The 26425-nt window shown below is 44.3% G+C and overlaps 1 protein-coding gene across 5 annotated transcripts in view; it reads left to right on the forward strand.

The window, feature by feature from the left end:
* Positions 1-26425, forward strand: part of MRRF (mitochondrial ribosome recycling factor) — a 55490-nt gene that overhangs the window by 12905 nt on the left and 16160 nt on the right. For 4 of the 5 annotated variants that reach the window (XR_007190919.2, XM_026513904.4, XM_057313740.1 and 1 more), the window contains 2 exons: positions 2803-2921; positions 8716-8807. Coding sequence is in view for 4 of the 5 variants with exons in the window: in XM_026513904.4 (XP_026369689.2) it covers positions 2803-2921; positions 8716-8807 (211 nt within the window). In the remaining variant the exon portion in view is untranslated. Of the gene's footprint in view, positions 1-2802; positions 2922-8715; positions 8808-11671; positions 26175-26425 lie in introns of those variants that run through there. The other variant, XM_044389575.3, reaches the window with a different exon arrangement.

Here is a 26425-nt window from a genome sequence, read left to right on the forward strand (position 1 = left end):
ACTTTATTCATCCGTTCAGCAAATATTTGTCTACTATGAGCTAAGTATTGTGCTGGTACAGAGTGGTGAACAAAAAACAGGCATGGTCTTTGCTCTCATGGAATTGCACTCTCAAAACATGGGAGTTTTATTAAGGTTATATTATATAACACTTCTAGGTATACAATCTCACAGTAACTGACATCTTTGGTCTGCTTTTTGCAATTTGTCCTATTTGGCCATTCTTACCCCTTACTGGGAACCAAGTGGCTGCAGACCTATCCATCTGAGGCATTTCTGTACCCCTGAGCTTGACCAGGAAGATTCCGTTTGGGTTAATAACTTCCTGAAAGTGGCTTTTCTAAGTGGGAAATGTCAGAACTGTCTAGGAGAACTGTTTGCAGATGTGATGGAAGAAGTGAGTTGTCAGCTAATGGTGCAGGCAGGCAGGAAAAATCCAATTGCTGTTAAATTGGCCTTTTGGAAATTGTCATCATCCTAGAGTCAAGCCTGGGACTCTCTCTGAAGGTATCTCTGGGAGCTTGGGCTGCTCCCACTCACATCTTGGTTGGGATCGTTCCTAAGGAAACTAGAAAATATTTCGTGAACTTGTTCTTAAGAAAACCAAGTGAAAAATATACAGCTCCATTTATAAACACCAGCAGAAATATACTGAGTTCAGGGAGACGAGATCCTATGTGAAATCAGAAGACCATTCCGTCATTTGTCAACCTTTGGACTGGGGCATTTCTGCCTTTGCTGACAGTAGAGCGTGCCATTCAATCTCTCCCAACTGTTTATTTTAAACTTGCTTATTATTTTAGGTATGAAACTGATAAAGTGCTTTGTCTCCCCTGTGCTTTCTGGCCTGTTAACATTCTGCAGCTGAAACCAGAGAGCAGTTTGAGAGGAGCTCAGGGAGAAATGTGATACTTAAAATTAGCCAGCAAGCTCCACTCTTGTTGAACTTAAAAAGATGATGGGCCTGGAAAGAGGCTGGGAGTGTAATTTGTTAAATGTTAACCTCTAAGAAAATGAGGGGCAGGAATGAGGCTGAGGGAGATTCTCGCTGGGGACAGATTGAGGGAAAAGGATTTGATGCATTATGTCGATACAGATTTAGGGAACGGGAACCACCACAATTGCATACTGAAAAGCCCGTGTTGCAACTTCTGTGGCAAAGGATCTTATGGCAAATCAGGAAGGCTGAGTTAAGATCCATTTTCAAAAGGCCTCCCGTTGGTATTTCCTCTTTGCCTCCTTCTCTTCAGGGTTATGTTTGTGTAACGTTCTCCATAGAACTTGGGGCCATGAAGAGACTGGGTGAAACTGAACTTAGCCAGTGTTTTGCATGCCAGATTCTTCCATATCCTCTTTCATTACTATCTGAGCCAGCAGGCACTTTTCCTTTCACACCTCCATCCGTCTACCAGCAATTTCTATCTCCAAGGTAGTTGATTGCTTTTATTAGTTGTCTAAAGTACAGATTTACCCATGTGTTTGTTCTTGCCCTCTTCCATTCATTTGTCCATCTGCACACCCATGTAGTCACCAAAACATTATTGAGCACTTATGCTGTGCTGATTAATAGGTGCTGTTAGATACAGAGAGAAAGACATTGTTTCCACTTTCCAAGAGCCTAGAGCCTAATGTGAAGGGATAGACAAGTAAACCAACATGGACAAGACCACGTAGCAGAGCAGAGTGGTGAAGACCATGCCTTTGGAGTTAGCCAGACTAGACTCCATTATTAAGAGTTGTTGTGACCTTGGGCAGGTTACTGTTTGCTCCTCAGTTTCCTCATCTATAAAATAGTGGAACTATTTCATAGTGTTATTGGGATAATGAAAGCAAAGAAATTCTAGAAAGCATTAAGCACAATGTCTTGCTCATAGGAAATGTTCAGCAAATACTGATTATTATAGTGTATAGGGTCCTTGGGAGCTCATAAGGGTGTTTTAATCCGGTCTAGAAGGTCAGTTAAGATTTCTGAGATTGGATGCTATTATAGCTGAATGATAAAGAATGAGCAGGAGTTATCTGAGCAGAGAAGGGCATTCTCAATAGAAAGAAAGATATATACTCAAAGTCCTGAGGCAAGAGAGAACAGATTGTATTAGAGAAATTGGAAGTAGGTTAGTTTGGTTAAAACTTAGGAGAAAGTCAAGAAATAATTTAACATTTATTGGGCCCTTTTATATGCCAGGACAGTTACAAGTGCTTTCCAGAAACTCTTTCACTGAATCCTCATAACAACCCTATGAGAGAAGTACAATTTTTATGCCCCATTTAGAGATCAGGAAGCAGGTGCCAAAAGGTTGAGGGGATCTGCCCAGGGTCACACAATCAGGAGATGGCAGAGTTGGTATTTGAACCCAGATCATTGGTCTTCAGAATCATGGAGACTTTTACCATTATACATCCTGGACTCTTCTAGATTGAAGCCAGTGGTATCAACAACCTCCTATCTTGCGACGATATTGAATCTGGTTGAATACTTCTAATCGGATCTTTGGGCCATAGTAAAGTACTGCATTATTCTAACAACAGCTTGCTGGGACAACACCCAGTTTGTCTAAGAGGACCCCTCCCCACCTTTCTCTTTGTGTCTCAGAAAGAGCCATTTATAGTTGGCCACCCTGATGGATCGTAAGGATGTCCTCATTCTGTCAACATTTCCGAGCTCTTTCCATCATGTGACACTGCTGCTCCTCCGTTGATAAGGGATCTCGGAATATTAGTTGAATCTGAATTAGGTGGGCACTTAGATGTGGGGCTGTTGAAGTCCTTCTGAATTCTAAAACCCTGTGACTTTTCTTCTAGGATCCCTTGATCATATCACTGTGGTAACCGCTGATGGGAAGCTTGCTTTAAACCAGATTGGCCAGATCTCTATGAAGTCGCCACAGCTGATTTTGGTGAATATGGCCAGCTTCCCAGAGGTGAGGTGGCTTTGCCAAAGAGGATTCTTCTTCATGGTCTCTTTTGGAATGGAGGAGGCTGGGTCAGGTCAGGAGGAAGTATTTCCTACAGCTTGGGATGACACAAGAGAGAAGGAATAAAGGGAACATAAGGATTTAAGGAAAAGCTCTCTTCCTGTTTCTAAATTCCTTTTCTGTTGAACTCAAACACTAAAAGGCCAGGCAAGAAATTTGAATACTGAAACAGGCTCCATCTAAGAAAAACAACAGTGGCAATGCAGTGACTGGCACTTAGCCAAATGGAAGGGGCTGGGGTAAGTGGCAGAGCCTGTGCCCAGCTCCTGTGCATTGTTGCCAGGCAGACATGTAGACCTGGTCATCAGTGGTACCAGATATTAAGGTTTTTATTTCTAGAAGAAGCCAGTAACTCAAATTTTTATGTAAGATCTTTGTTAAATGTTGATAACTAATTCACTTTTTTTTTTTTTTTTAAAGACTATGAGACAGAACATATTCATGGGCCAGATTTGACCTATGGGTCCCCAGTTAGTGACCTTTGAATTACTATTTGGAGCAGACCCTCCGGAATTTATATTCCTTTCAAAGTGGACTGGTCATTGTAGAATTGCACAGAGCACAGAGCTTCCAAGGTGAAGATGGGTTGCCTTAGATCATTGCAACCTTGAGGCTATGATTTTAAGTCTAGTTGAGGAAGATAAATGGGCTTTTCCATGTTGATCTGGTAGGAATTGACCTGGATTGGGAGTCCTGGAGAACCTGGAACCCAGTCCCACCTCTCCCCCCAGTTGACCATTTGCTAATCTGTTAATAGGAGGTAAAGGAATCTGAGGTCCCTTCCTATTCCGATGGTCTCTTTTGGTAGTTCTATTCCAGAGACCACAGTGGAACCTGTTGGATTTGACCAGGTGGGTTAGAGATGTGAGTGAGGGAAAGCCCTTACTATGAACACTGTTTCAAATCAGAGGGCTACTGTAACTAGTGTTCTGGGCACACTTGGGGGGGGGGCTGTTACCACTCCCCCATTCTATTTTCCATACCGCAGCCAGAGTTAACTTTCAAAAAAATAGATTATGTCATTCCCATGCTTTAAATTTATCAGGGACTTCATGTAAGCTTTAAGAAAAAAAATTGTGGCCTTAGAAGGCTTTGCATTATGCTCTGGCCCCTGCCTGTCTCTAATCTCTGTAGTCTCATGCCACTGACGCCCTTGTATGCCTCTCTAGGCACATTGGCCTTTCAAGTCCTCAAACACACCACACCCTTTGCATCCTCAGGGCCTTTGCATATGTTGTTCCCTTTGCGTGGAACATACTTGTGTGGCTAATTGCTACTCATATTTTGGATCACCGCTTAAATGACACTTTCTCAGGGAAGCCTTCCCTAATGTGCTTAATCTAAATTATTTGTCCAAGCTAACCTCTCTTACATAGCCCACTTCTTTTTCTCCATCGCACTCATCACTAACAGTTAGGCATTTATTTACATCTTTATTTTCCATCTCACCTCTACTAGACTGTAAGCTTGGGCTGTAGGACACATATCTAACTTGTTCATTCTGTGCAGCACCTATCACAGTGCCTGGCACATGGAAGCACTCTGTCAGTTTTCCTCAAGTGCATGAGTACTTGTCATTAGACTGATGGAAGGAGGGCACTCTTTCTTGGTGTTACTGAGAAGCAGAGAAATGGACGAAAAGAGAATAGTCAACTCTTTCCCTTTCTGGCTCCCTCTGAATGGCTGAGGCCTTCTCCCTTGTTCATCTGATCCCATAGGCACCGCGGGCCAATTTAGGGAATAGCCTCCTAATTACACAGCTTGAAGACCTCATCAGGCAGATTGCTTTTCAGAGCCAGCCACTTCTGTTATTAAATGGCAAACGGCATTCGCAGAAGAAGCACCTGATTGGCCACCAGAGCATCTTAAGAGGCAGGAGGAGGTATTAACAGCTTAATTTTTTCTTAGGAAGTTGGAGTATATCTTCGTTTTTAACCAGAGCATCTTTGCCATTTCTCTAAGTTGAAATTCTGTGAGTTTTGAAAAAAAAAGAAAACCCTTCATAATCATCTCAGTAGGTACTTTACAAGGACAGAGTGAGGAAGTGTGAGTTACATTGTCTTTTGAATTCCTTTATCTCATCTGGTGTATATATTAAACAAATAGCTCTAACTAAACATTTCCTTCCTCCAGTTTAGAAGCTGTCCATAGAGTACCCAGGTTCATAGCTTCAAAATGCTGAGCTAATCCCCTCTGTGTTTATGTAATTCCTTTCTGTTTCACATGCGGTTGGCTTTCTTTCCAAACCTGAGCATTTCTGTGTCGTGCCGCAGTGACACGATGCAGATTTACATGCATAATCTTTTCAAATGCATTGAGGACAGAAAACTGTGTTGCATTTGTTTAACATGTGTCCTGCTTGATAAATGATACACACAGTTGCTGCCTTCCATAAACTTGCCTGCAGCTAGAGTTAATGATGGGAAAGGAAAGAAGGGAGTAAAAACCACAGCTTGATTTGAACAAGGCAAATGAAAAAAAAGAAAAAATTCCACAGGCTCCACTCTTGCTCTTGTGGAAGGAAGAAAGCTAATGTGTATTGAGTGTCTACTATGTTGCCAGGCATTACTTTCTCCTGTTTTGTTCAGTGATCGACATAGGTCTTTTCTAAGATGAAGCATTATTTATTCCTTTTTACAGATGAGGCTCAGAGAAGTTAAATATCTTCCTCAGGTTCACACATTAGGATAGAGTCAAGATTTAACACGGGTCTGTTTGACACTAAAGCTTGTGTTCCTTTCACCATTCCTACAGTAATTCAACAAACATTTATTGAGTTTCTGCGAGTTATTAGGCTCTATTTGAGGTATTGGGAATTCATTGATTAAGACAGCCAGAGTTCCTGCCTTCATAGACCTTACATGTGAGGGATTCGTTGGGATATAAAGAGAATGGAAGGGTGATAATGAAAATGGCCCTAGCAAAGTTGACTTGAACCCACATTGTCAAAGTTCTTGTTCACCTGTCTGCGAAAGTTTTACCGTCTTTCGTCCTTTAACGTAGATTAGCTTAAGAATAGCCGTAGCAGACACTGCTAATGATCCCGGCACTCTTTCTTACCTGACCCTAGATGGGGTCGACGTGCTTTCTCACACAGTGCTCTGAGCAGCTACAACCAGTTGGTCACTGTTGCTATTTGAGAACAGCCCATTTGCCCTGGGGTACTGGTCAGCATCCCTTCAGGAAGGGAGTGCAGGCCGAAATGGAAGTGCAGTAGAAATATGTGCCTTTTTGTCTGAACCATGAGTAGTTCAGAAGTTATGTCAGAAAAATAGCTGTGATTCCCTGAGTTTCTGTCCTACCATATCAAATGGAAATTTACATATTTAGAATATTTTAGAGGAACTACCTCTTTTAATAGGTTTTTGCAAATGAAACCTCTCTTGATTCACAATTTTTCTGCATATGAAAGGACAGAACAAGTTAAGTATAGTATAAAATTTGCGGGGGGGGGGGTTAGATACATGAAGTAAAAGTAAGGAGTTGAGTTTTTCTAACAGATCTAAGCCAGTTCATTAATCTTCCTACTCAGCATACTTTTACGGAGCTCTTACCATGTACCTGGCACTGTAATTATACTGGGAAGATGTACATATTGAGACGTAGCTCCTGCCTGGCTTGGAAGCAGCAGTGCGTGTTCCCGTGCCTATGGGGGAAGGTTGTATGGAAAGACTGGGGACCAGACCGCCAAAGATTGTTGGTGGCAGCAGAATGTTGACAGCTGAGTTCTCGGTCATTCGGTGAGAAGCTTCAGAAGAGGGGGATTCGGAGACTTGAGATCAGGCCACTTCAAAGTAGAGACTCTCCCTTCATTGCTGACTTTGGAAGTGGAGGAAAATTTCATTTCTTTATCCAGCTCTTTTATTTACCTTGACCATTTTCTTTATACACCAGACCAATTCCAAATTATTTTTGGCTACTTTATTTATTTATTTATTTATTTTTAAGATTTTATTTTTAAGTAATCTCTGCACCCAATGTGGGGCTCGAATTTACAACTCTGAGATAAGAGTTGCATGTTCCACCAACTGAGCCAGCCAGGCACCCCTATTTTTGTTTATTTAAAAAAAAATCAAATTCCCCGTGCCTTAATTACTAAGTACAGTGAGCTAATAGATCTGGAAGAAAATTCAAAGTAATGTCATTGGCTGGAGAGTTGAGGTGCCTGGAGTCTCCTCCTAACTCTGCCAGTAACCGAAAGTACGTGGGCAAGGTCCTCACTGTCTTGCTCTTGGCTCTGAGGGAAGACTGCATATGTGTGTAGGGTCCTTGTATACATACAGAAGGAACTGTACTTGATGATGTCAGAGATCCCTTCCAGCTCCGGTAGTCTTTGGTAAGAGGTACCATTTTAAGAATGTACTATTTTAAGCAGTGGTCACACTGTTATATTCTGTGTACAGCCTCCTGAAGGGATGATTCATCGGCACGTGGACTTCCGGTTTGTCTTTTTGACCTTATGGTAACACCTTATGTCCCTGTAGAATTAAGGTCATGTTAAGATGAAATGGATAAGCTATTTAGGCGCGATCTCAAAAATCAAAACAAAACCTAGAAAAGTAAAATAGGTGTGCAGTAAACCCCATTCATTAAACCACAAAGTCTAAGAAGGAACTCAAGGCCAAGAATTGGCCCTGTGAATCCAAGTGAAGTAGATTGGCTTTGGTCAAACCTGAACTTCTTTGAAAATGTCAGAGGCCTTTTTTCATGAATTCCGTTGTCATGCCAATGAAAGGAACTTTCTTCCACACTGCTTGATTTTATCCTTTAGGATTTCATAACAGGTGTAGTTGTACTGTCGCTTGAGGTGGTGACCCAGACCTTGGGAAAATCAATGTACCCTTGTGCCACCTAGCCCAGTAAAGAGCAAGACTGTATCAGAGAAGACCCTGAAGGTTGTCAAGCAGGACAGTAGCGCATCAGCTGAGTGATGACATCAACTCAGCCTTTTTTGGAGGATTTGTGCATTCTTACCTTTGTATAGTAAGTTTATATGATAAGGCCCCTTGCCTGGGTGTCACTGTGTGCCAGGTACAGAGCCAGTTGCATTGTTCATGTTATCTCATTTAATCCTCTGTGAGGTCTAGGTACCTTGTGGTCTCAGATTACAACATGGAGACTCAGAGAGGTCAGGATTGTTGCCCCGGGTCACATGGTTAGCGGAGCTAGGATTTGGACTGAGATCTTTCTGACTCCAAAGCCGGTACTGCCTTTCCTAGAGCACATACCAGCAGAGACTCATTGTTCATTCCAAAATGTTGAGTGAGGTTGGTGTGAGTGTAGATGCGAATGAGTTAAATTTATTTACTCATTCCAAATCGGCACTGGTATATTTTGAGTGTAAAATGTCAACTGGAATTTTTAATGTATAAAATCTTTCATCTGTCTTTACACCAATCTTTGCACAGACCAGCCCCCCTCCCTTGAGGATTTATTGTGGTTTTGATCTGTGTTGCCTCAAACCATTGAAATCTTTTCAAAGAAGCAGAGCTGTTTTCTTTTTCTTTTTTCCTTCTCTTTGCTTTTCCCCCCTCCCGCAGTACACTGGTACCAGGAGTGGACATAGCTTGCTGTTCAGCTTGATCAAAGCACTCTGCACCAATGTAACTTCCTGATCTTACTGGTAACAGAACTAAATGTTTCCATGTTCTGCCAAGATGGGTTGCCAGTTATCGACAGAGGGCTTGCATCTGGTAATAATTATTTACTAATTCTGTTTACCTTTTGATCTGGTTTTCAGTGTACAGCTGCAGCTATCAAAGCTATAAGAGAAAGTGGAATGAATCTGAACCCAGAAGTGGAAGGGACGCTAATTCGAGTACCCATTCCCAAGTAAGTTTGGTTAAAATTCACATATTTTGATGGAATGGGGCACTTGTCCTTGGAAGGAAACCAACATGTCAAGATCCTGTTAGGCCGGTAGCATACCTTGTCTGTACCCTCTATTCTGGCAAACCCCAACATCTTTTGAGATCCAGTTTACTGATTCAGAAATATTTATCGAGTGCCTATTATGTACAAGGGGCTGGAGATGCAGCAATAAACCCGGCAAAGTCCTTGCCTGTGCATAGCGTACGTTCTGGTTGGGAAGGTCGGACACATAAGTAGCAGAGTCAATCCAGATAATGAAATGCTGTGAGGAAAAGGTGCTGTAACCCAATAAAGCAGCTTGATGAGGGTGATGGTGGAGGGATAACTTTGGCCTGGGAGGACTCTTTAAGGAGGTAAGATTTTTGCTGAGCTGAATGGTGAGGAAGAGCCAGCCTAGGGGAAGAGCTTTTCAGGCAAAGTGAACAGCCAGCACAAAGGCCCCAAATCAGAAGACCTCAACACTTGTGATCTCCAACCCATGCTCCTTGAAAAGTTATTTTTTTATATTAATCCTTGCTTATTGAAAAATTTAGGCAGTAGAGCAGAATGTTGTTAATTATATAAATAGAACTTAGAGTTTTGAGTGACTAAAAATGTATGTTTATTTTTAAACTAAAAAAGAAAAAAAATAACAAGACCTTGGCATGTTTGAGAACGAGAAAGCCAGTGTGTCTGAAGCTCAGAGAGGGTGGGAGACAAAGTGGTAGAAGAGGCTTTTCAGGCTGTGGGAAGACGTGTGGGCTTGCCTCTAATTGAAATGGGAAGCCACTGGAGGAGTTTAAGCACAGGGAGCCGATCTGATGTTGACTTTTTGGGGGTCTCCCTGGCTGTGGACTAACAAACAGAATGTGGGGGGACAGAGTAGACACAAGAACAATCCGGAGTCAACCGTGATGGCCCAGGTGAGGCAGGAATCTTCGCAGGTTCCAGAGCAGTCAGAAGTAGTTTCTCCTTCTGTCATCTCGTCGCCTAATTATCTGTAAGTCCCTCTTCCTGCACAGTGCCTCACCGACAGCAGGTCCCAAATCAGTGTTGAATTAATTCATTCAGTCATTCAACACATACCGATTAAGCGCTGACTACATGCCAGGCACTTTCCTAGTGGCTGAGACATAGCAGTAAACAAAATAAACAACAAAAAGCAGGTGTCCTCCTGGGCTTATCTTCTAGCCGAGTAGGCACAGTAAACAGACAAATCAGTGCATGATGGAATGTCAGGTTGATGATACGGACTATGAAAAGGGATAAGCGGGGTAGGGAACCAGGGGGTTTTATTGTAGATAGGAAGGTTCAAAAGGAAGTGATTTTTTTTAAAGACTCATTTATGGGGCACCTGGGTGGCTCAGTTGGTTAAGCGTCTGCCTTCAGCTCAGATCGTGATCCCAGGGTCCTGGGATCGAGCCCTGCGTCAGGCTCCTTGCTCAGTGGGAAGCCTGCTTCTCCTTCTCCCTCTGCTGCTCCCCCTACTTGTGCTCTCTCTGTCATATAAATAAAATTAAAAAAAAAAAAAGATTTATTTTAGAGAGAGAGGGCACATGTGAGCAGGGGGAGGGGCAAAGGGAGAGGGAGAGAGAGAATCTCAAGTGGACTCCATGCTGAGCGTGGAGTTCGAAGCCTGAAGTGGGGCTTGATCTCACGACCCTGAGATAGTGACCTGAACTGAGATAAAGAATTGGACAGTTAGGGGCGCCTGGGTGGCACAGCGGTTGGGCGTCTGCCTTCGGCTCAGGGCGTGATCCCGGCGTTGCGGGATCGAGCCCCACATCGGGCTCCTCCGCTATGAGCCTGCTTCTTCCTCTCCCACTCCCCCTGCTTGTGTTCCCTCTCTCACTGGCTGTCTCTCTCTCTGTCAAATAAATAAATAAAATCTTTAAAAAAAACAGAGAATTGGACAGTTAACTGACTGAGCCACCCAGGTGTCCCGAAAGGAAGTGACATTTGAGCAGAGACCTAAGTGTAATGAATGAGTAAAGCCTCCAAGTAACTAGAAGGGAAATAGCCTTTTTATGTCACACATCATCTGGTATTTCTTTACATATATTACCTCACTTCTTACACAATCCCCATTTATTGTAGGTATGGAAATTTAGGCTCAGAGAGGTAAAGTAATATCTCTGAGATCACTCAGCTTATGCTAAAGCTGGGACCTAAACCCAGGTTTCGTTGATTCTAAAGCCTCGTGATGTACCCATGCTAGCAACAAGAATCAATCCCAACACTGAAAGTCCACGGAACTTTTTTCCTGCTTTATGGCCAGAAAACAGCTCTCTTATTCCATTGTGTTCTCAGTATTCTGTAAATCAGAATTAATGCTATGCTTTGAAATTGGGAGCAGTGTGAATTGGGAGCAATGTAACGTTTAAGAACCAAGTAGATCTGGGTTCAAGTCCAGAACCTGTTTGCTCGGTTAGTTCATTAATTTGCGGAGCAAATTTTTACAAATGTATCATGTGTCCTCAGGCTCTGTGCTAGGGGCTGGGGATATATTTTGAACCCGATGTTTGTCTTCATGGAGCTCACAGGCTGTGGCCAGGTCCCTTCTTTATCTCATCTGCAGCTTATCTGTGGAATTTATTACTATTACCCACAGTTTACAGATGAAAACGCTGAAATTCAAAAGAAATTAAGGGACTTGCCCGAGATCACATGGCCAGTAAGTGGCAGTCAGGATTCGAATCCTCAGTGTTTCTGTTGCTAGAGTACATGTTCTTGATCCTGCACGTCTTTATAGATGGGTAATTCTGGAAAGTGCTAAGTGTGTTCATGGACATCGGACGTAAGACTCACAAGTGGAATGGATAGTAGTCAGCTGATTTGTTTTTTAGTTCTTGCTATTTTGTCTGTGGAATATTGGAAAAGTCACTTCACCTCCATGAGCTTCAGTTTCGTCGTATACCAGATGAAGAGATTGTTCTCGGTGGCCTGCCACTTTAAAACTTTGTGGATGCTATGAATTTCTGCTGCTAAATGCTCATTGCTGACTTGGATTCTTCTGAGAGTGGCCTGGTTGTGCGTCTTATTCTTTCAAGGATCCAGTCAACGTAATGTGCACCTCCACAGCCCTGCGGGAGTTAATGATCGCCCTCGTGCGTTGTAAGTAAGTTTGAAGGGTCGTTGAGTTTCACTTAATTTTCCAAAGACTTGGGGATCTGTTACATTGTATTTTATATTATTGTATGTTGGTTAATGGGAATAATCTAAGAGAAAGTTGACGGACCGAAACCGTCTGCTCCTGCAACCCTCATTTTTTATATACTTACTTTCCTTTGACAAGGTGGTAAGGTCATGAGGCCCTTTACTGAATTTTACGTTTGGTAGTTTTCCAGATAAAAAATGAATGATCTGTTCTTCATTACGGAGGCTGTGTCATATGAGAGGATAAAGGTCGATGTCGACATGAAGAGGACCAAGGTTTTTATTTGGTTTTGGCAGTGACTTCCTTATGACCGTGGGCACGTCGCCGTAACAGCCTGCTGCCTTCTAGTTCCGGACTTGTAAAATAAGTGAAATAATACATAATGATAGGTAGAGATTTGGTGGGATTAGTAGAGAAAATAGATTAAGTCGTATGATCTCCTTAGAGGAAAGAAGCTATATAAATATAAGATACTGATATTATTTCAGTAAACTTCACTTTCTAGATATACATAATTGTAGTTTAGGAGAGAGGAAGAAGTGAGGAAGGGAACTAACATGTTGAGTACGACTACATCCCAGGGTCTGTCAGGTGCTTGACGTAGACCGGGAAAGTATCATGGTTATATTTCTGCCTTGGTACCACAGAAGCATGTAGTTGAGTTCATCCTGTCCTACCTTTTAGCTGCATGCCAATGGCAACTGTCCCCACTTCTCTGAGTCTCAGGGGGGTCATCTGTGAAATATTCACAGGATCTGCCTTCTGTGATTACTGGCAGATTTCAGTGAGATAGTATACCCAAAGATTTTGATGCTTAGCTAGTACCCAGTGAATGCTAGCAAATGTTCCTCCATTCCCTTTCATAAATAGGCAGAAGCACTGTTCCCTTTTAAGGATGAGGAAGCTGAGATCCAGAGAAGTGGGGCATTGGTTCCGGGTCAGATAGCTGGTAATTGGCAAAGCTGTGAGGAGGAAAATAATGCGCTAAAGCCTCTGTTAGGAGGGTGGGAGGTGTGAGGGAACCAGAAGCATACATTCCTAGGAGCGGATTCTGATTATAAAATTTCAAGTTTAGTTCTAGGAAATTTGCCTTTCGTGATCGATCTTGATTCTTCCTCCGCCTAATGATCAGTCTGCAAGTTTTCTGGCCTTGACTCTGGCTGCCCAGAGCGAGGTTTTATTTGCAGTTGCCCTGGATCTCGGCTACAAGATCTCGGCTGCACCTCGTCCTCACTATACTCCTCTGATTCTTCTATTCTTATTTAAATGAGTCTACTGAGTCTGTGACTCTTACTAGAATCTGCCTCTGATCCTTTTGGGAAATAGGGGGAAGATAAATCCAAAATCGACAACAGGTCAGACTTGGAGCCCTCTCTGGCGGCCTCTGGGAATCCAGCCCCATGTGGCTGTGCACAGACTCTTCTCGTGGCTGTCCTCAGTCCGGTACCGCGGAGCCTCCGACGCTGGCTTCTGTCTGTGCCCACGGGCAGTGTGTGCAGCTTTTGTTTTCTCGCCTGGCCAGGGTTCTTTCATTGAGAGAAGTCAGCCTACCGGATAGATCATTGCTGTTCATGGTTCAGAGTCAGTGAAATCGTTCCTTCTACTTTTTCTTTCCTATTTATGTAGTCACATTTAGGGTACTGTTTATTAATCACTTGCTCTGCAGGTGTAGTGCCTGACAGGGTGCTGTGCTGAGCGCCTTATAGTTTCTCCCCAAATTCTCACAACAACTCCGATGAAGTCGGAGACTGTTCTTCTGCCCGTTTGATCGGTGAGTTGCCTGAAGCTCACGGACGTGAACACCCGTCCTCATAAAGCTACTGAGTGGCAGAAGCAGGATTAGAACTCATGTCTTTTGTACTCCCCTTCTCCCTGTTCTGGTCTCCTGATGGCAGGTCTCTCTGGAATATTACTCTTTCACTTCATTGGGTGAAGTGATCAGGGACCCTGAAAGGTTTTGAGCAGGAGATCCTTTTCATCAGGCCAGATTTCTGCCCCGACCCATTCGCATCTTTATTATGCCCCCAAACAGGCACACAAACACACATTCCATTGCTCATCGTTTCACCCAATTTCAATGAGAAATCCACACAGAGTGGAATGAGGCTGCTTGTTGGAGAGCACTGACCTCATGTCTGCCTTTAAAGAAACCTGTGAGGAATCATGAATTCACTGAAGAAATAAAAGTATGTGTGATTGACTCACTCCCTGCTGAGGTTGCATTCTTCCTTGATTGTCCCCCTCTGTCGTTATTTTTCATCAATGTCCGCATTGATTTTATTTTAAGTAGAATTAAAGAAAAAATTAAAATACCTCCATCCTGTTCTCCATGGGGAACCACTCTTAGCACCTTGATTTTCGAGACTTTTTTCTATGCAGATTCAAACACGTGTCTCTATCTCCTCCATTTTTCTTGTAATGGTAAGGGATTAAATTACATATACTGTTCCGCACTTGTTTTTTTTAACTTAACAATGTGTCATTACTCTCTGATGAGAATTCTTCCACACTCTTTTTAAAGGATGCAGAGCGGTTGCGTTTTACACACAGCATTAGCTAGTTTGCAGTTGTTGAATGTGTTGGTTGTTGAAAGTTTTTCTCTTTTACTAACAGGGTCATAAGGCTCTTCAGGGTTTGCTTCCGGTTCTCCTGGGCGTAGGAAGTGGTAGGGTGGGGGGACTGTAATTGGGAAACAAGGGAACAGGGGGAGCTTGGTGTGGCTGTTGCTGCTTGATTGTCTCAGTGCTCGTTTGCAACAGTGTGCTGCATATTGCCGAGCTTCTTAGTGACGAGGACATTTCAGAGCCAGATGGCCTTCTGCAGCACACCCAAGTGACCCCTCCAGGGTTGCTCAGATCCCAACTGCTTTACTCAGTTAAAATGTTAAATTCATCCCAAAACACCCTCATAGAAATTTCCAGAATAATGTTTGACCAAATATCTGGGCATCCTATGGCCTAGTTAAATAGATGCATAAAATTCACCGTCATAGTTTTATAGACCACGATAAGGATTTTAGCTTTTGGTTGGAATGAAATGGGAAGTCACGGGAGGGTTTTGAGCTAGGGAGTGACATGATCTGAGTTAGGTTTTGAAAGGATCATACTGGTTGCTATTTTGAGAATTCTGCTCTAGAAGGCAAGGGTGAAAGCAGGCATGGTGATGGCCTGGATAGCTTAGTAATGGTGGAGTTGGTAAGAAATGGCTGAATTCCGGATGCGTTCCAAAGAAAAGGCTGCCAGGATTTGCTGGTGGGTTGGTTGTGAATTTAGAAAGAGAGGACTCAAAGAGGCCTCCAAGGTTTTTGGTCTGAGCATCTGGAAGGAATGGAAGTGCCACTCACTAACAGGGTAGACTATGGGAGGGCAAGTTGGGTGTAAGCGAAAAACAGGTTTTGTACATGCTCATTTTGAGATCTGTGGGATATCTAAGTGGAAAGTCAAGTAGGCTGTTTGATCTGTAAGTTTAGAGTTCAGAGGACAGGTGTGGACCAGAGAAATCTGGGAGACGCGAACCTATAGAGGAGGCTGTGAAATACCTTAGGTGAGATGATTTTATGGAGTAAGGTAGATCCTGAAGAGAAGGGTGGCTATGGTCTTGATGCTCCACTTCAAGATTGATGGGTCAGGGAGGTGAGGAGAAGCCAGCAAAGGAGACGGAGACCAAGTGGCTAGAGAGCCAGGAGGGCATGGGTCTGGGAAACTGAGCAAAGCGTTTTAAAGGGGGGGGGGAGTCATTGGCCGTGCTGAACATGGCCGGTGAGTCCAAGGAAAAGGTCTGAGAATGATCACTGGCTTTAGCAACCTGATTTATCCACCACTTGATCTCTAGGTATAAAAGAAAGCACAAGGGCTTTGGGGTTCAGATCCCTGTTCTGTCACTCTGGGTAGGTCAGCTTGGGTCCTATGAGAAACAGATGCCAGGACCGACTCAGATGTGCAAGCGGTTTATGGGAGGAAATGCCCGTGAAAGAGACAGAGAGCAGGTCTGCCACCACTGAAGAAAGGAAGAGAGGGGGAGTGGGTGGGAGGAGACTCACCCTGCAGTGCACCTCTGAGAAAGTCACCCAGGCTGAAGGCGTTCCTGAGCAGATTGCCCGTTAAAGGATCCCCTCTGTCATGTATGGCCAGTGCCTAGCAGTCTGGGGAATGTGCCCATTGCTTAATTATTAGAAGCTTTGGCTTCCTTATCTGTAAAATGGGTATCATTTCTATGGTTGGGAGGGGTAATGGGATATCATATGCGGTGCTCTTAGTGTGGGGCTTGGCATCTCATAGGTACCTAATCAATTTTAATTCCTGTATCTTATAGTATTTGGCATTATCTAATTCTCCTGGTGAAAGAGTTCTTGGAAACATTCTTTTTCTGATTATTTGGAAGTAAAGCCAGTGATATATTACTTCTGTTTAGTGATTGCTGTTTTAGTCCTTAACTCTCTTCCTCTTGCTCACTAACTCCCTCCCCCAACCTCATGTTCAATTTTTTCTATCTTTTCCCCCATTTTGGGGGGGGGGAGCTGAGTCATGATGTTGTAATTATCTCGGAATTTCAGTTGCTCAGGAATACTGTAGTTTGATTGTTAATGAGCAATCAGTTTGTTCTTTGAATGTGAATTATAATGAAGAAGACCTCCTAGAAAGTATATCCCAAATAAGAAAATCGAAGACCAGTCCTGGCTGTGGTCTGAGATTTGCTTTGTGTTTCTGGTGAGCAGAGGGACCTTGGCTCTTCTTAATAACCTCAGCCCACTGAGCTGCTTGGCTGGGCCTCCCAACTGTCAGACAGTTGCCGTCGTCAGCTCCCACTTTTCCTCTGGGCATCGTTGGGGGTGATAGACCTTATGCCCAGGCTAGGCTCCTTCCCTCAGACTTTGTTCCGAGGTGACAGCTTGGAGGAGAATTCTCTTAGGATCAGACCAGGCTGTTTCACCAGATTCCAGTAAAAAGCCCTGTGTTACAGTTCTCCTAAGCCTGAATTCCCTTTCCCAAGTGCTTTTCCCCCGCTATATCCTGACGAATGGTTTCTCATGAACGATGACCAGGTTTTTCCCGGGGAGAGCAAGCTGGGTAAGGCAAAGTAGGGTGGTCCCCAGGCTGAGTTAACTAGCAGCGGGGAGCTGCAGTGCAACCAGGGAAAGGCAGCACTGAAAGCTGGGGGAGCTGAGGTTACTGTCAGAAAAACCGTGAAAAGGAAACCAATAAAGAGAGTTATGTGACCTGACATTAGTTATTTCAGTTCTCTTAGTCTCGATGTCCTCATCGTAGAATGGGATAATAGCCACATTAACGTTGGAGCAGATGTATTGGGAGACACTCCTGAGAAGAATAAAGGGGAGGGGAAGCCAGAGTAGAGGGGAGAGTCTTTGGACCGTGACACAGGCCTGACACCCGTCAGGAGAGGAAAGAAAGTCAGGCAGTGAGAGTGAATGTTAGTTTTTAAGTGGTTGCTGTCTGACAGAGTAGCTGTTGTCACAGAGCATCCCTGTGACCTTCCCCGCTGGTGATTGTGAACTGTTGCCGGGAGCAGTATCAGCACTGCCAGTCCCCAGGTGAGGAAACAGGCATGGGCCTCCTGTCCTTACGCTTTCTGTCCAGGAGACAAGCACTGTTCAATGACAAGAACCAGAGAGGCACAGGACCCTCTTAAACAGCTTTTTTTTTTTTTTTAGATTTTATTTATTCATTTGACAGAGACAGCCAGCGAGAGAGGGAACACAAGCAGGGGGAGTGGGAGAGGAAGAAGCAGGCTCCCAGCAGAGGAGCCCGATGTGGGGCTCGATCCCAGAACGCCGGGATCACGCCCTAAGCCGAAGGCAGACGCTTAACGACTGTGCCACCCAGGTGCCCCATAAACAGCTTTATTGAGATATAATTCACCCACTTCAACTGTGCAGTTCAGTGGTTTTTGATGTATTCAGAGAGTTGTGCCACCATCACCACAATCAATTTTAGGACATTTTTCATCACCCCAAAAAGAAACTCTGTACCCGCTAGCAGTCACTCCCAGCTTAATTCTCTAACTGCCCCGCCCCACTTGGGATTGCTGTAGCAACCACCAATCTGCTTTCTGTCTCTATGGATTTCCCTGTTGGGAGCATTTCATGGAAATGCAATCACACATTATGTGGTCTTTTGTGACTGGCTTTTTTCCCCTTAGCATAATGTTTTCACATTCATCCATGTTCTAGCATGGTACTAGTACTTCATTCTTTGTATTGCCAAATAGTATTCCATTGTAGGGGCATAGACCACATTTTATTTATCCATCCAGAAGTTGATGAACATTCGAGTTGTTTCCACTCTTGGCCGTTAGGAATAATGCTGCTGCTATGAACGTCATTGCACACACTTTTGCATAAACATATTTTCAGGTCTCTTGGGTATATACGTAAGAGTGGAGTTGCTGGGTCATATAACAGCTCTTTTTTAACTTTTTGAGGGTCTGCCAGACTTTTCCACGGGGGCTGCACATTTTACATGCCCACCAGTAACGTATAAGGCTTCCAATTTCTCCATCTCCTTGCCAACACTTGTTTTAGCTCATTGTTGTTGTTACCACCATCCTAGTGAGTATGCTGTGCTGTATCAGGATAGTTTTGATTTGTGTTTCCCTCATGACTGCTGCTGCTGAGCGTCTTCTCATGTGCTCGTCTGGCGTGTGTTTATCTTCAGAACAATGTCTGTTGAAGTTCTTTACCCATTTTTTACTTGAGGTGTTTGTCCTTTTGTTGAGTTGTAAGAGTTCTTTATATATTCTGGATACTAGACGTCTAGAAACGTAATTTTCATCTCTTAATTGTCAGAAGGGGACACATTTATTGCAAAAACTCAAATCCTATAGAAAAATAAAAAGTTCTTCTATTTGCCCAAATATTCTTCCATGAAGTAACTTGATGAGTTTGGTATCCTTCCAAATTGCAAAAGATGCATATACATTATATATATATATATTTACGTTTATGTAAGTGGGATTGAATATCTTCTTTCTTTCTTTCTTTCTTTCTTTCTTTCTTTCTTTCTTTCTTTCTCTTTCTTTCTTTCTTTCTTTCTTTCTTTCTTTCTTTCTTTCTTTCTTTTCATCATGCCTGTGTACATCTCTTTATGGTGATCTCATTGTTTTTGCCGCTGCAGAGAAATACCCTTTTGAGATGGGTATAATACAGATAAGGAAACTGGAGCATCAGAAAGTTTAATTTGTTCAAGGTCACAGATTAGTAAGTAGAGAGTCATTATTCTAATTGAATCTGTCTGCTTCCAGAACCCATGTTCTTGCCACGCTGTCATGTTGCTCGTCGGGCTGCCGACCTGGAACCCATCTTCCAGCTCTGTGGCCTCCTCTTCTAGCTGCTTAGTGCCTTGTGGACTTTGTACCCGAGTAGTGTGTCTGATGTGTGCGTTCCGGGAAACACCCTTTTCTTATGTACACCACACGCGAGCAGACCTCCAGCGGTGCCAAAAGGGAAACAAGTGAGAGAAGAAGGCCTAAGGACCTCACTGGGGCTGGGGTAGCCACACACTGCATTTGAGCAACTGCAGCTGCTTTTCCAGCCCTTTCTTGCTCACCGCCTGCCTGCCACCGCCACTTGCTCGGGGCCACTCGTTCTGCTGGCTGGGTTCCAGTCCCTTGTTGCTTCCTGCCTTCCAGGCCCTCGAGGGCCTCCGTACACTGTTAGGGTGCCTGCCTCCTCCCCTGCGGCGTGGCTTCCCACCCAAGCCTGCAGCTTTTTAGGCGCGCCTCCTTACTATTTCAGGATCCACGTGTGTGAAACAGGGGCTCCCTCCCAGCACATAGGTTCTGGTTGAAACACTTAAGAAAGTGCGATCAGGAATCAAGAGTGGAGCACGGGCAGAGGAGAAAGTGCCACCAACACCTGTGCGAAAGCTGCACCCCAGAGGGCAGGCTCCTCTCCTCTGTCCCCCTCCTCTGTCCTCCCTGCTTTGTGTCCTGCACCCGTCTACAGAATGTGGCAGCTGACTGCTGTAGGTAGATCACTTTTCCACTGTGGTCCTCTGTAGATTCCCTTTCTCCTTTCTCCGCATTGCACTTGGACTTGTAGGAGAGCTGGAGGAGTGGTAATGAACTGTATATCTAAGTGGGCCTTAATGTAAGAGCAGTGCTGTTCTTATCACTTCCACTAGTAAGAAGAGCTACTTCGGTTTGTCCAGCACCAGCAAGGGAGGTCTAGAATGCAAGGGTCAGCCACACGGGGCTCACATCCCAGGTCTACCAGGCCTTGTGGCCTGCACAGGGTACTTGATCTGTCTGAGCCTCCCTTTTCTTATCTGTGAAATCCAGGTAATAGGGTCACTATGTCATAGGAGTGTTGTGAGGATACACGGAGCTAATGCACGGAGAGTGCATCAGCTCAGGCCCTGGCATGGGGAAAGAGCTCTGCAGACATTAGGTATCATTATTATTGAAGGGGAGCAGATGGCATGCAAGTCAGATGTCTGGGTAAACGCAAGCGGGCCCTTAGTGTGACAATATTTAGATTCTTCCGTATTTCATTGTGGTGTTTTATTTTCTTCATAGCACTCACATTTCATTTTATATACTTACTCGTTTCTCTCTTTCACTATAACATGGATAGGAGTTACTCTATCAGTTTTGTTCATGGCTGTATCCCTAGCCCTGGAATAGAGCCTTGCATGTAGTAAAAATGCAAAAATGCCATCAGTGTTTATGGAATAAATGAATACAAGCACTTACTGTATGCTCACTGCTATACTAGATGCTATTTGTATTCACTAATATAGTCATAACAGTCCTTTGAGGCAGGTATATTATTACCCCTCTTTTACAGCTAAAGAAGCTGAGTCCTAGGGGAATGGGGTTCCTTGTGCCCAGAGTCACACAGTTAGTAAGTGGAAAAGCAGGCAGTCTTTCTCAGAGCCAGGGCTTGGACCCCCTTCTGCTGTGCTCTCCATTAGCAGGAGACAGTATTTTTATTACTGATAGCATTGGTAGCTTTTAAATAGTTAATATGTACATAGGCAGAGTCCTTTAACCATCTGCTCATTTGCTCCTAACACTCACTGTGGAAGAAGCGTGACATATTTATTACTCCCCCTTCATTTGACGGTTGAGGAAATATTAACAGATAATATTTATTGAGCACATTACTATGTGCCACACATGTATTAACTTTGGATCCTTACAACAGTCCCATTAAGTTAATGGTGTTATACACATTTGACAGATGGAAAAACTGAGGCAAAGAGGTAAAATTACCTGCCCAGGGCCACACGGCTAAGACATGAGAGATCTGAGCCTCAAACCCCAGTAGTCTGGCGTCAGGGACTGTTCTCCCAAGTGCTTTGCTAGATGTCTTCCCAATTCAGAGAGGACAAGTTACTTGTGCCCAGTCACCCAGCTCGTAGGGGGCAGAGCCGGGATTGGAAACCAAGTCTGCCTTCACCACCAAACCTCTGTTCTTTCTCCTGTACATGAGATCTGAGGGAAGTTACCTGCACTCATCTTTGGACTTGGGTTTCCGTCCTGCTCCAACGATAGGGAAGAAGTCAGCTGACTTCATCAAGGTCACTCTGCTAAGAACGTGGAGATGTGAGCCCTGACCTCAGCCTCCTTTATCTCTCCATCCTGCTGGGCTGTATTTCAGCATGATGTGTCTGGCTTAGCCAGGCCGTTTAGAGTCACAGGACCGTCGTCTGAAAGCAGTGGCCAGTTCTGTCCCTAGAGAGAACTAAAGTGACTGCGGGTAGTAGAAGTGCCTACAAAGTGTGGGTATGATTTCCTTTGGGCTAAAGGGACACCTAATGTCTTTATGAGACATTAGTATGTGTACAACAGGCTGGTGAGCTGGGGGTGGTGGGGGTGAGGAAAGAGGGGAGGGGGAAATTGTATACCTAGAAGCATAGGAAGTCTGGCTGGGCTACACAAACAAAAACATTTCCTTCAGGGCCAGTGGCCCCAAGGCAGCGGGCAGCGCCCGCCAGCGAACAATGAAGTCGGGCATGTGTCTGCTGCTGATTGCAGGCTGATGCTCCTACTGGGGGGAAGTGTCCCAGAAGCCGGCGAGGAGGTGGCAAGCTTTGGCTCCGTGGAGCTGTCAGAGATGTGTTTTGATGGGACGTTCCCTGGAAGTGCAGCTTCCTTCTCCCGCAGCCTGTGCCCCTCAGCTGCTGGAGGAGAGCGCATGCCTCCACCGTCCCCACCACCCACTCTCCTCTGTCCCCGTTCTTTCCCTCTCTGCTTACCATCCACTCAGCAGCCCGAGCTCAAGCCACTAAATGCTTTTGACGCTTTTCTCCCTCGCCATTCACTTCCTGTTAGTATCCCCAAGCCCGGGAGAGCCTGTGGTAAGAGCCTGTGGTAAAGAACGCGGCCACCCGGCAGGGAGCTGCTGTAGTGCACACACGGCGGCGTGCCAAGCCCCTACCACCACCGTTTCATCGAATACTGGCTTCTGCCCCCTCAGTGACATTCTTGCTGCCACTTGATACACGAAGAACCAGTTTGGAGAAGTTGAATAGCATGCTTACAGTTCTGAAGCTAAGAAGTAGCAGAGCGGGGCGATTCCAACTTAGGTCTGCTTGGCTTTGCAGCATGTTTTTTCCACCTTTTAAAGTCCCCTCTAAGTAACCAACGATCCTTTTGAAGTTGAGTGTCTGACATATCATAACTGGGTTTTACTGTAACTGCCCACGCTGAGCATAGCTTCCTCTGATATACACCTGGTGAATAGCTTTGTACATGTGTCCCATTCTCAGTGAAACAATAGGAAGTATCGTTGCAGTCTGGGGGATTCTCTGCTGTGTGAGTTACCATCAGGGCATGCCCTCTGCTTATTGTTCATGGGAACATGCTCAAGGAATTTTGCAGGAAGGCCCCCATCCAGGATGTTACTGGAAGACCTGCCTGGTAGAGTATGTACAAACAAAGTGTGACCCTGCCAGCTCAGCCAAAACCCCGGCCTTATGCTGGGAGGCTCTCTGACCCTAGCGGAAAAGGCTGCTGTCTTCATCATCCAGCCAAGAAGCTGTTACAGGGCGGGTCCACAGCTTCCCATCTGCCTGCCCAGCGGCTCTTGGGTAGACTTTGGCCAGGAGCTTAGATCTCGTTTGTACATTGCTATCTACGCAAAATACAAATCCGATCATGTTTCCTGGGCCTCACTCAAACTCACGGAACTCCATGTTGTTCTTAGGAACAGTCTGCTAGGACTCTTTTAAACTTTTTTATTGTGGTAAGATATACATAAAAAAATTTACCATTATTTAAAAATGTATGGTTTAGTGACATTGAGTACATTTACATTGTTGTGCAACCATCTCCAGAACCCTTTTTCATTTTGCAAAACTTAAAGTCTATACCCATTAAACAGTAACTTCCCATCCCTTAACCCCCCAGTGAGCCCCAGGAAATTGCTATTCTGCTTTCTGTCCCTATGAACTTGACTATTCTAGGTACTTCGTAGAAAGTGGAATTCTACTGTATTTGTCCTTTTGAGTCTGGGTTATCTCACTTAGCATAATGTTTTCGGGATTCATCCACACTATCGCATGTGTCAGATTTCCTTCCCTTTCAAGGCTGAATGCAGTTGCGCTGTGTGTCTGTACCGCTCGTGTGTCTGATTGCTTGCCGACGGACCTACGAAGCCTCGGTGTGACGTTGAATGGCTTGCGTGCATACTCTTGTGCTCGCCAGGCTCGCCAGCCTCGAACTTTGGGATAGTCTTTTTCCTCTTTCTGTCCTCAGCCTCACTGCCTTTTTCAGTCCCTCAGAGAGCAGTACCCGCCTTCGACCTGAAAAGACATCTTTACTTTACACAGACTATTCCCGCAGGTGGAAACGACTTCCCCCAGCCCCTCTACTCTTACACAGCTTTTTTTTTTTTAATGTGTGCACTCTTTTTTTTTTTTTTTTTAAAGATTTATTTATTTGACACAGAGAGAGAGAGAGAGCACAAGCAGCGGGAGCGGCAGGCAGAGGGAGAAGCAGACTCCCCACTGAGCAGGGAGCCCAATGTGGGAGCCAAAAGCAGACGCTTAACCAATTGAGCCACCCAGGCGCCCCACCACTCTTACACATCTTAATTCAAATATCACTTAGTTGACATGTCCCCACATTTTGTTCCTGGAGCCCCACAGGGGACCTCGGTCAGACTCCCCTCCCCCGCTCATTATTTTCATAGACCTCTACATGTCTTTATTGTGCTTGTTACAGCTGTAACTTATTGATGAGATATACAAGTGTTTGTTTAACGACTGCCTTCCTTGCCAGACAGTAGACTCATGTGTTTAGTGCTACATGTCTCTTGTCTGGCATTGGGCTGGCACATAATATGTGCCCAGTAAACAGCTGTTGAATGAAACTATAAACTAAATGAATGACTTAGTACTGAAAAGAGAAAATTTCAGGGCTACATGCTGGGACCATTTGGATTATAAAATGTACACAAGCTGTTAAATTCCTAGTAGGATCTCAAAAAGTCATCTTGCTGGAGCGTCGATTGTTTGCCCTGTCATTTCTCTGTTGATAAAACCCTCCAGGAATAAGCTCTTCATTCTTGGAAGCTGCCTCAGTGAGTGCCAGCACGTAAACAGCAGCAGCAAAGGCAGCTGGCATTCCCTGATTGTTTGTTCTCTACCAGGCTGTTGTGCTGTGTCCGGTCCACGTGTTCTCTCGTGGATTCCTCACAAGAACTCTGAAAGGTAGATGCTGGGTTTTTTTGTTTGTTTGATTTTAATTTCTGTTTCTAGATGAGAAGACCAAGGCCCAGAGAGTTGAAACAACTTGCTTGAGGTCCCTCAGCTAGCTAGTGGTAGGCCCAGAAGGAGAGGAGAGTGAAGGTGGGGTACCCTTTGTAAGCCTGGGGTAGAGCACACCTCTCCCCGAGTGCCCTTCCCCGCATTCACTGGAAGAGCTCTCTTTTCATTTGTTTTATACATTGATACATGGAGCCTCTGCCTTGGTTTTCTTGAAAGCCAGAGCTTTGTGGCTAAAGAAGAATTTGAAAACTCCATGTCTGCAGAAGAAATTTGACCTTTGCAGCCTCCGGCCCTCCTGCTATTAGGTCCTTCCCCACAACCGTGCTTCTGCCTGAAGTGCCCTCTGCTCTCTTCTGCAGCGGACCAGAATGCTTCCAACGCATTTTCCAAATCTAGAGGCAGAATGAGTTGTACTTTTCTGCTTGTTCCTCCTGTGGAAGGCCCATCTCTCTGCCCCAGTGGCACTCACGCTCTTTCTCAGTAGTGGCTGACACGTTTGTCTCCGCCACTGGGCTGAGCCTCTGGGGCAGCTGGACCAGGCCTGCCTTCTCTCCGAAGCTCCTCAGCCTGGCCCGGGATCTGGCACAGAACTCAGGGGACTCAGCCAGCGCTTGATGAGCGAATGCACGCCGAGTACAGAGCGGGTGCGCAGAGCCAACCGGCTGAGTGCAGGAGCCTGAGAACAAACGAGCGTGTGCTCAGAGAACCCCATGAATGCGAGATGGAGATGATCAGATGTATTAATCACTGGTTTGGAAAGGAATTAAAATATTTCCATAATATAGTATGTTTCTTTTCTAAAACAGATGTGCCCTCATTGTTTCATGAGGAAGTAATTAGGTGTATTTGATTAAAACATTCATAATCGTTATCATTTATTCAAGGCTACTATGTGCTGCTGTCTTTATTGGTACTTCATATATGTGTTGTGTCTGCTTCTCCCTGTCACCCTGTGAGGTGTTTTTATTATCTTCCCTTTAGAGATGAAGACGCAAGTAATGAATCATGGAACTTTACATCAAAAACTAGGATGTACTGTATGGTGACTAACATAATATAATAAAAAAATATTATTATAAAAAAAAGAGATGACGAATCTGACGCTCAGAGATTAAGTAGCTTGCCCGAGGATACTCAGCTTCCGAGTGATAGAGGAATGCAGCGGGTCTGGCTGACCTCAGGCCAGTGCCTTTGCATCACCCCAGGTGCTTGTGAACTTGTTTTTGAGATACCGGTCAGCCCAGCACCCTGAACCAGCACGCATATTCCCTTCCTCTCAGCCCTCCTTTTGCCCGCCCCGTCCCCCCATTCTGCTCTCCGTTTCCTTTGATTATTGCCTCTGTACTTGTTGCATCCTTAAACCGAAATGTTTTTGTCACTGTCAATAATTGGATCCTTTTATGTGTAGAAACTGTCTGGTGTTGATAGTATACTAATGTCACATTTATATTAATAAATACAAAATAATACGTTGTATTAAAGCCAATTTACATGTATTATGATTTTGTTTTCTTTATACAGCCTTTTACTCCTAAGATTTCTTTGAGTCCCAATTTATATAGTTTTAAAAAGATAGGTTTTTTTCTTCATGTAAAATGTAAATGTAACAACGTAGTGAAAAGCAAGTTCATTAGATAAAATTTTTTATTTTCTGAAAGGTTGTCTAAACAGTGGGATTATCTATTTCAAATTATATATGAAATATAAGATTG

This window comes from Ursus arctos, unplaced genomic scaffold (assembly GCF_023065955.2).
Source record: "Ursus arctos isolate Adak ecotype North America unplaced genomic scaffold, UrsArc2.0 scaffold_18, whole genome shotgun sequence".
Taxonomy (NCBI): domain Eukaryota; kingdom Metazoa; phylum Chordata; class Mammalia; order Carnivora; family Ursidae; genus Ursus; species Ursus arctos.